Below are 10,106 nucleotides of genomic sequence, written 5' to 3' on the forward strand. Positions count from 1 at the left end.
CTCGGCGAGAAAGTCATCAACATCGTGGAGGTCATTAACCGTCATGAGTATCTTCCCAAGATGCCCACACAATCGGAGGTGGACAATGTGTTCGATACGAGTTTGAAAGACGTCCAGCCGTATCTGTACAAGATCACGTACCAGATCACTGATTCTCTGGGCACGTCAAGGTAAAATATATATTTAAAGTTCATTGCATAAAAGATATATAAAATTATTAATATTATTAAATGGTTCCATTTATTTATTATTATTATTTTATATATACTTCTGAACAATACGGCTTTAGCATGTAGTAATTTTATTAAATATAATATGGACTTTTTGTTATCATAATCGTTATTCTTGTTTTATTTTGCTTATTTATATACTTAGCTATATACTACAGCTTTGATATTTATTGTTTGCATTTATTGTAACTCACCACTTGGTAAAATGCCGTTGATTATATACCTTTCTCTTGGTATTGTTTGTTTATGTTATGCATATAATCATAATAAAAAACGAATGTTGAAGTGTATAGCAAATACATTATATCGCCACTAATTCAGAAATTAGCTAAAGAAAAAGATAAAATCCTAGCCATTAAATCTTGCTAGCACGATCATTTCAGTCCAGTTCTTACTCAGTAATGAACCACTGCTGAACCTGTTATTTTATCTCGAAAACATAATGTGAACCAACCACTGCGATTATTGAAACGCCAAACTCCACTGTCCCTTATCCCACCCTGTACATCTGACCTGTGTTTACAAAACAAAAGCACTTTATTGCAAGAAAAATAATGCGCGTCGACATTTCGTGCCTAAGGTAAACATGTTATATAAACGCCCTAGAAGCTTAAATGACGTTTGGTTTTCGTAATTATATTTTTAAGTCGGTATTTTTTTGTAACCTGTTTCAGTCAGTCTAAAGTGGCGCAGCTCAGCGCTTTTTAGAAGCAAAATAACTGAATGTGTTTAGATCCGTGTCTATTTGACACAGTTGAGCTCAGATCAACAAATCATTCGAAAGTCTTTTTGTTTTATTAGCTGTAGAACCTTATTATAGAATATCATGAACTGTCGATCAGAAGTCCTGGAGGTGTCAGTGGAGGGCAGGCAGGTGGATGAGGCCATGCTAGCCCTCCTGCACACGATCCTCCTGCACCGCAGCACAGGTAAATTTCACTATAAGAAAGAGGGCACGTACTCCATTGGCACGGTGGGAACTCAAGACGTGGACTGCGACTTCATCGACTTCACATTAGTGCGAGTGTCTTCTGATGAGCTGGACAGGGTTATCAGGAAAGCGGTAGCCGAATTTAAGGTAGGCTACTTTTATTGACATTAGTTCGTTTAAGAGATGTATTTTATTAGGCTTTAGTTCACTATAAAGGTGTACCATGGTAACACCATGTTTGGACATGCACCATGGTAGTACCAGAATACTCTTTGAATTAACTTTGAGTATCATGGTATCACGCTACTTAATCATGGTTCCACCAAACACTTATTGGTGGAACACTTTTATGTCTTTCCATTCATTTCATATAGCCTACGTTTTTTTCTTTTCTAAAAACATACTTTTCCCCTCAGTATTTCTTTTGTGTAAATAATACCCAGCACCAACACATAAAAACAAAGACAATATATAAACAAGTGGGTAGGTTTTTACATCTCCAGCTGGAAAATTAATTTATGTTCTCATATTATATCTATATTACGCATTTATAATCACACTGTAAGAGACAATGCCTAAAAATAATATACTATATGAATTCATCTAATATATGTATTCCTTTATATTCTTTCATTTCAGAGGTGCCTATATCTTTTCAGTAAAATATTATTTTGCTCTTAATTTCATGTTCCATAGTTCTATGGAAACTAACTCTAACCAATCATTTAAAACTGGGGATTCTTGCCTTCTGCAAAATCGTATTGCTTTAAATGCTGTAATTCTCAGTTTTCTTAAATAAATGTAACTCATCTAACAGAGAATTCAAAATATAGTCCAATTATACCAAGACTATAGTTTGTAACCTTTTTATATTTGGTTTCCTAAAGATTTGTTCTATCAATTACTAAATTACTTCTGTCCATTTTTTATTAACAAATTCATATCCCAAAGGTTTTAATAAGGTAGCAGTGTTCTGATTGTTGCGTTTTTACACATTTTATAACCACAACCTTGTTTCTACCCAGGATGCTCTTGGTAATTCTGGGAGTGATGGCATGGGTCAGATCTCTTTGGAGTTCTACCAGAAGAAGAAGTCGCGCTGGCCCTTTTCAGACGAATGCATCCCGTGGGAGGTCTGGAGCATCAAGGTGAACGTGGTGAACCTGGCCAACGAACAAGAGCGCCAGATCTGCAGGGAGAAGGTTGGCGAGAAGCTCGGCGAGAAAGTCATCAACATCGTGGAGGTCATTAACCGTCATGAGTATCTTCCCAAGATGCCCACACAATCGGAGGTGGACAATGTGTTCGATACGAGTTTGAAAGACGTCCAGCCGTATCTGTACAAGATCACGTACCAGATCACTGATTCTCTGGGCACGTCAGTGAGCACTACCATGAGGAGGCTAATCAAAGACACACTGGCATTGTAAAAGACAGTCAAGCAGCTGAAGCCAGATGCTTCATGGACGTTTATGATGATCTTGTAAAAATAGAAAATCATTGCAATGGGATTTTTAAATAAATTCACTACACTTTCCCTGAATAATAATGCTGTCCACTATGTTTGCATCAGCTAATTCAAGCAAGCAAATTATTCATACTTTTGTTGTTTTTTAAATAAAATCTAATTATGTTCCCTGAATTATATATTTTTTTCTTCCAAATTTGTCTGAATTTTTGTTACCCTGATAAGTAGGTGCTTTTCCCATGCATTTACCTTAATTCAAAAGCTAAGTAAAAAAAATAAACATATTTAATATATATTTATGTGAGAAAATACTGTTTTTCTTCCCAGTTAAGAATTCCTATTTTACCCAACTTGTAAAAAAATAAACTAAATGTATAATATATACAAGTGTCTGTAAATTTTGTAACTGACACAGTGTCCACAAACAAATTATTGCACATATTGATATTTATTTTAGAAAGCAAGCACAGAAAACAGTAGAAAATGCTTTAACACAAAAACTGATACAGTTTTTAAAGCCACATTAGAACAATTCAAGTGCTTACATATATTAGTTATTGCAGTGATACTACATGAATACCAAAAAAGAGATACTTTTCATAAGAGAAAATGTATGTGTTGTACAAACAAAGACCAGGATGAGGATTAAATGTTCTGTTCTGTCATCCCTATTCAATCCAATCTTTCATCAAACCATATTAAGAAGTTAATTAATCAATTACTGAAATAATCATTTTATCATCAGGACACATTGACCTGCTGATAATATGGTTTAACTCTTAACTCAAAACAAGAAGTTGATGTTATGTCATGTAATACTGGGGACAAAATTAAATGCAAACTAAATCAGGTACTTCTATCCTGAGTAATAGGCAACTTGTTCATTAATCAATCCCTTTAGTGGGGGTATAACATAAAATGGAATGTATTACCATTTTATTCATCAAAATATAGACTAAATGACAGTAGCTGATGGAAAATGCAAACAGCAAGCAACATATTTAGATTTTGTGTTCAACAAAGGCCACAAGCTTGCGAAGCCAAACATCCCCTAATGTAAGGGAAGAAGACTTTTCCTTAATTGATTAATATTTCAAACACTTGCTAATATGAGGAAAAAGGAATAAGATTGCTGTTTTTGTGCTTTAATCTTTTAGAATAAAGATCTTCTCTGGGTCATACGGTCACAGAAAAGGTCCACTGAACATCGGGAATGTCCAACCATTCAACGTCATTGCATCAAGACTTCATTAATCACTGAGTACTGAGTTCTGGTAAGTTGAGCTTATACTATGGTCCAGCTCACAATGTACTGATACAGTACTGATACAGTGTGAAAAGCTACTCAGACTTAATCTCTACACATTTATGAGAAGTAATTCCCACATATACTGCATGTCCTGTACAACAAATGTATTAGAAGATCCACATTGCAGGCACACACTAAACTGCTTAAAGAACATCACTCCAAACCTGCTATTTGTACATATAAAGCCTTCTATTTGTTCAATACAGTCACTGAATATTATCCACAACCTCTAAACAAAAATACCACGTAAGTTTACGTAACTGGCAAAAACATTAACAGAGTACTCTTAAAATGAAAAATACAACTTAACTAGCTATATCAAAATTAAATTATAAAGTTTTCCTCACCTCGATCAATGTTCACAAAGTTTATTGTATAGTTTGATATTTACTATATTAGACTGATTAAGGTATGGTTTTATATGGTTCAAACATCTTAAATCAAGTTAATCAAGATGTAAATCTTTATTCTCTTAAATGATCAAAGTAACAATTTAAGATTAAAAGCTGTAACAACATAAGCAGGGCTGAATTGGGCATTTGACAAAAAAATCTAAACGCCTAAACACCTTTTTCTTCACTTTCCTTAACTTAAATGGGGCATAAATAAATCTAAGCTATCATTTTATGCCAGAAAAGAGGGAATTAATGTCTATTAATGCCCTGTCTGCATCAGCCTGTGCTTTTAATAGAGAACAATGTTTATTTGGAATTGCTTGAAAGTGCTAAATAACAGCATAAAGGCCACTAAAACAAGAGAGGCGCAAGTCTTCTGCATAACAATCCAAAAAATCACTCATTTTTTGTTTGCAATAAATCAAAGAAACTAATTTAGAAGAGTCAGAGAAGGTGAAAGAAATCAGTTTCATTTTTAACAGTCTTTCCTGATCACTGAAAAGTGAACTTAAAATATAATACAGGGAAATGCTTTAGAAAACAAATTTATGTTTTGAGCAACTCTTGGCATGCAATCAAAGATGCATTCAGAAAACTCTTGACAGTCTGAATATTGTTTATAGAAATAAGGTATATTAAGTATGATCAAATGCTATTAATAAATCCCTGGGTTTTGTCTGCAAGTGTTTCCCAATGTAAATCATGTGACAGTTTAAAGGAGACAAGGTCCAAGCTAGTCAACTTTAATGGTTAGGGCTACAAATGTGCAACTCTGCACTCTTACGTATGGCTCTGCTCGTGACTCCACAGACTGAAAGCGGTCTTAAATGTCCGGTGACATAATTTGCACATGTACTGCCGTTTAAAGGTAAGCGCAGAGAGAGTTGGGGCATGGTAAAATAGCGTGTCAGATTCCTGAGGGGTGATAGCTTTGTCTGTGCTGTCGGACTTGCTGTGAGATTGTTCCCTAGGCTCATCGTCACCTTTTTTGTCCTGCTCTGGCTTCTTGAATTTGGTTGACGGTGACATGGAGCCTCTAGGTTCCTCTTCTGAGGCGTCCATCCCAGAATGGGTTGCTTTGAGTGGAGGTTCTTGAGAAGCTGGAGACTCTGGGATGGAAATTGTGAGAGGTGGAGAAGGAGACGGAGAAGACTGAAGCCTGTCAATCTCTCTCATCCCTGGCTCTTCGGGCGTGGACATGTGGGACTGGTAGTGGCTCCAGAGGCGGAAGTTGGTCCTGAATGCTTTGTGACATATGTGGCAGATGAAGGATTTGATGTGGCAAAGCAGTTCCTGATGTCGTTCCAGGTCTTTGTGGGCACTGAAAAGCTTTCCACACTTCTCACAAGGCCAAACGCCTGGTTCCTCGGATCCAACAGAAGCGGTGCTCATGCCATCCTTGGCTGATACTGCTTCCTCTTGAGGTTCCTCTTTGACCTGCAGCTCCCCTTGACCGTGAGCGCTCAAGTCCTCTGGGACATAAGACGATGAGTCTTCAGAATCATACATTGGCGGAACTGATGAGTCACTGTACACTGCTTCCTCTCTGGAGTCACGTATCGACTCCTGAGAAGGAGGAGGAACTCCGAGAACGTTGGATGTTTCGTCAAGATTGCTCTCCTGGAGACCGAGAGTCAACTGCTCCTTCACACTCATCATATTGTGATTGTGAACTTCCACCTGATGACGCCATATGCTGAAAGAAGACTTAAACGTGCGCATACACTCAAGACAGGTCAGCTTTTTGTACTTGCAGTGAGCTTCATGGTCTTTCTTGACAACTGAGTTGGAGAATCGAAGTCCACAGTATGGGCAGACGGTAGCATACCTACAAGCTCTCTCATGGTCTTCTAATTCAATCAAAAAGGGCAGTTTCTCATTGCAGAGCCGGCAAGAAAAGACATCCTTATCTTGGCTTTCTTTAAGATGTGTCAACTGCTGCTGCTGCTTGTATTGAAGGTCTCTCTCTGCATCCATGTCAAGGTTAGCCGGCTCAGCGGAGTGTCCTTTCATATGTAGTTTTAAGTGTGATTGAAAGAAAAACATTTTACCACAGTAGGGGCATCCGTAGGACCTTGATCGCCTGTTTTTCCTGCCGAAGGGTTGTGACTGCAGGCCTTGCTTGGATCTCCGGAGCTTCATAATCAAGGCCTTCTTTATTTCCCGCTCTCTGACAATATCAATTAGCTTCCTCTGAAACTTTTCATCCAGGACAGAATAGGAACTAGAAGAGGGTGCGGGATTTTGCACCACGCCGTGTTGGGTTTGGCAGTGAGTCCAGACTTTGAAGTTTGTGTGAAAGCGTTTGTGGCAGATGTCACAAGCATACGGCTTCTCTGGGTTGTGGTACATGTTCACATGGCGATACAGACCTGCACTGGACCTGAAAACCTTCAGGCAGTTCCAGCACTTAAACATTTTGTTTGGCCGAAGTTCTCCAGGTTCTTCATTACTATTGTCCATGTTGGAATTGTAGGGTACCTCATCAAATGTGCTTTCATGATGCAACAGATGATGCTCATTAACAGGCCTAGATCTCTTAAAGGGCATATAACAACCATCTATCTTAGTCTTCCTCTTCATCGAGGGAGTGAAGTACCCTCTGGGACCTTCATCATAGTTTGCCTGAAAGTCTTTGAAATTTACGGGCAGATTGTCTCCAACAGTAATGCGAACAATTTCAGAAGGGTCAGCAAGGGGACTGCTGGGCTCCGCTTTAATTCGGAGTTGAGCTGTTTGAGTGCCATCCATCTCGTATGCATTTCGTTGTCTCGACCTGAGAAGAAGTGGCATTTCTCGATCCTCATTTTCAGGGGATGGCAACCTTGCTGTTGTGGTAATTAACTTGACTACAGACTGTTCTCGACTTTGTGAGTCCTTTAGCTCCAGAGCTGGAGAAAATACAGGAACGGGACTATCCATAGACAATGATCTGCGCAGCAGACTTTTAATAAGTGGCCCACTTCGGTCTACGGTTTGGTTGCGTGGACCTTGATGATCACCCACTGGCCTGGAATCATGAGATGCTTCCATTCTTCCATCAATGGCACCTTCAGATTGATCTGAATGTAGGCTAGTGTGCTGTACAGACTCACTGAATGACACTGAGGATGTTAGTTGCGGCCTCATAGGTGTCGATCGGTATTCAGTTCGACGTCTCAGTATGGATGTTGGTGAGGAGATGATATATCTGCAATCACCATCGTCTTTGTTTTTGTTTGAATTTCTGCTGTTAGAGGTACTGTTTTTCTCTTTTTCATTTGGTCTGACATGTCCTGAGGATTGGCTCTGATTACTAAAATCGTGTGTGAGCGAAGGTGGCTCTGTGGCCTGTTTAAACAGTTTTCCCTGAAGAGTCGAACTTTTCCTCTGAAACACATCCATGCCAGGCTGCTCACCTTGACCTTGATGTACAATAACACTTCTCTTTTGAGAAGCACCATCCTCCTCCTCAGAGAGCGACATCCGTTTTCTTGACACAGAGTATGACGCCTGAGGTCTTACAGACATGATGTTGGTTAGAAAGGGAATGCCGAGGCTATAACCCATCTCCTGTATAGCTGCCAGGCTGCATTTCTCCAGAAACAGAGATGATGAGTAGATGTAGTTTAGCACAATCTCAAATGCATCAGGCTCACAAAAGTCAAGCTGAACAATGGAGTGGTTCTCTGAGTCCCTTCTGGAGAACACAGACTGGAAATATTCACTGCATGCTGCAAGGACGCTTTTATGGGCCTGGTACTGTTGATCACCCACTAACAACACAACATCACAGAGCTGACCCTTCAACCGCTGCTCGTTGAGGGCACCCAGCAGTGAAATACCATGGGAAGGGTTACAGTAGTACCCCAAGCTCTCCATTTTGGCTTTGAAGGGGAGTAAAAGAAAATACAAATTTAGTGACACTGAAAAGTCATTACAACTGTCATTTCAATTAAGCTACATAAAAATAATCTTGATAACACTTTACACAAATATCAGTATGTTGACATTACTTAATGCACCCTGTATCATGAACTACAAATGAACAACAATTTTTACAACATATTTATGTATTTTTTTAATGCAAATCTATAAATACGCTTTTTGTGCATTGTTAATTCATGTTCGTTCATAATACATTCACTAATTTATACAACTTGAAATGTTAAAAATATATTAGTATATGTGGAAATTACCATTAATGTACATTAATAAATGCTACCCAATGCATTAAATAATGCTAAAAACGAAATCTTACTGTAATTTATTGCCATAATCATACATAAATAATAGCTTAAACATTAAAATGCTGACAAATGCTAAGATAGGCACAACATGTAAACTGACATCACATTTGTCACTCTCAAACAAATACACATTTCCAACAACTTTGTTTTAATTAAAAAAATTACATAGTTATCGAAACATCTGAAATCAGATATGATCATTTATTTTAATATTCTTAGTATTTAACCTTTGAATATTTTCTTGAATAATGTGGCACCCTGGAGTGATTGACAACCACTGCAATATATTGTAAAAAACATAACATGAAAACAATCTGACAAAGAAGCCTGACTGCAAGCACTATTAATTTATTAATACATTTTAAAATTAAACACTGTGTCACATGATTTCATTAAACTATAAATCATGACAGCAAACACAACCATGAAGAAAAAAGCTGACATTTAAAATGCTCAAATTAGAAAAATATACATATTTAAGTTAATTAATAAGCTGTTAAATAATATGTCATTGTAGAATTACAATAAGCAAATAAATGTCATCAAATACAGTAAGCGGGCCTACCCAGCATCTACGCATGCGCATAACGACCGCTGATTACATCATGTCTAGCGTTAGTTACAGTTGGTTTTACGCCGTATAGAGAGACTATTCGCTCATGAAAACGAGGCGTGAGTATGTTTATATTTCAAATGAAATGATTTCGCTGCATATTCCTTCCTCTGAATGTCGAGCTCTGTTTCAAATAAAACCATCTGTTGAATCACCGTTGCCAAACTGTGACCATATTAGCAAACAAGTCACAAAATACAGGCAACCGGTTGCGTTTCTTCCCTCCACTATTCCCAAGATAGGAAATGAAACGATTAGAACACACGTCTGCGCACACACAGCCTCTCCTGTGACCGACTGCGCAGACGTCGCATCCTGCACAACAGGCTGAGAGCAGCCGCTTCTGTCAGCGAGAAAATCTCCTCGGCTTTACGTCGGGAAAGCCTGGTTTTACCAAAACAACATTCAACTACTTCACTTAGACGACGAAACAAAGTTGTTCAGCATTTCAACTTACCCTAGTTTGGTGGCTTTGGATGCCCCGGAGCTCCGACACTGGACTTTGTTTCAGAGTTGCGTTGAGCATGAAGCAGTCGTGATTCCATCCATCTTGTATTTGACGTCATCCCACTCTAGGGATGAGGTCATCGCTATGAACGCTCGTCACGTGTACTGCTCTCTGATTGGCTGCTGTATAAGCTGTGGGCGTTGACGGAGGAATTGAGCGGAGGATGACGGACTGATAAACAGTGTTGGGAGTAACGCATTACAAAAGTAATAATATTACAGTAGTATATTACTCTTTGCTGTAACGCAGTTACTGCTGATAAACAGTTGAGGTGAGTTCGCGCTAGTGATGGGAGACCCGAAGCTTTTCGAAGCATTGAATCAATTGAACCAATTGCTTCGAAAAATGATTCGATGTTTCGAAGCACTTGAAACAGCACATGCTGGCGACACCTGCTGGTGAAAACGTTGTAAAAGAATAAAG

General features: G+C 38.5%; 2 protein-coding genes across 3 annotated transcripts; one reads left to right on the forward strand and one right to left on the reverse strand.

Annotated features, from left to right (window-relative positions):
- The first annotated feature begins 522 nt into the window (after positions 1 to 522).
- On the forward strand, positions 523 to 2,856 carry LOC107751375 (autophagy-related protein 101). Of its 2 annotated transcripts, XM_016567094.1 has the most exons (3): positions 523 to 810; positions 1,032 to 1,308; positions 2,187 to 2,856. In XM_016567094.1, the coding sequence occupies exons 2-3, from the start codon at positions 1,057 to 1,059 to the stop codon at positions 2,589 to 2,591; spliced, it is 657 nt and encodes a 218-aa protein (XP_016422580.1). In that variant the 5' UTR covers positions 523 to 810; positions 1,032 to 1,056; the 3' UTR covers positions 2,592 to 2,856. The 2 variants fall into 2 exon arrangements, with proteins under 2 accessions (XP_016422580.1, XP_016422579.1); XM_016567093.1 differs by lacking the exon at positions 523 to 810 and having other exon boundaries at positions 819 to 1,308; positions 2,187 to 2,854.
- Positions 2,857 to 3,166: 310 nt separating this feature from the next.
- Positions 3,167 to 9,761, reverse strand: LOC107751374 (zinc finger and BTB domain-containing protein 21-like). Its single transcript, XM_016567092.1, has 2 exons — positions 9,633 to 9,761; positions 3,167 to 8,199 (listed from the first exon to the last, which is right to left on the reverse strand). Exon 2 carries the CDS (start codon positions 8,192 to 8,194, stop codon positions 5,114 to 5,116), a length of 3,081 nt encoding a protein of 1,026 aa, XP_016422578.1. The 5' UTR covers positions 8,195 to 8,199; positions 9,633 to 9,761; the 3' UTR covers positions 3,167 to 5,113.
- Between the last annotated feature and the right edge of the window lie 345 nt (positions 9,762 to 10,106).

The sequence above is a fragment of the Sinocyclocheilus rhinocerous genome, unplaced genomic scaffold (assembly GCF_001515625.1).
Source record: "Sinocyclocheilus rhinocerous isolate Xijiao unplaced genomic scaffold, SAMN03320098_v1.1 scaffold1624, whole genome shotgun sequence".
NCBI lineage: Eukaryota > Metazoa > Chordata > Actinopteri > Cypriniformes > Cyprinidae > Sinocyclocheilus > Sinocyclocheilus rhinocerous.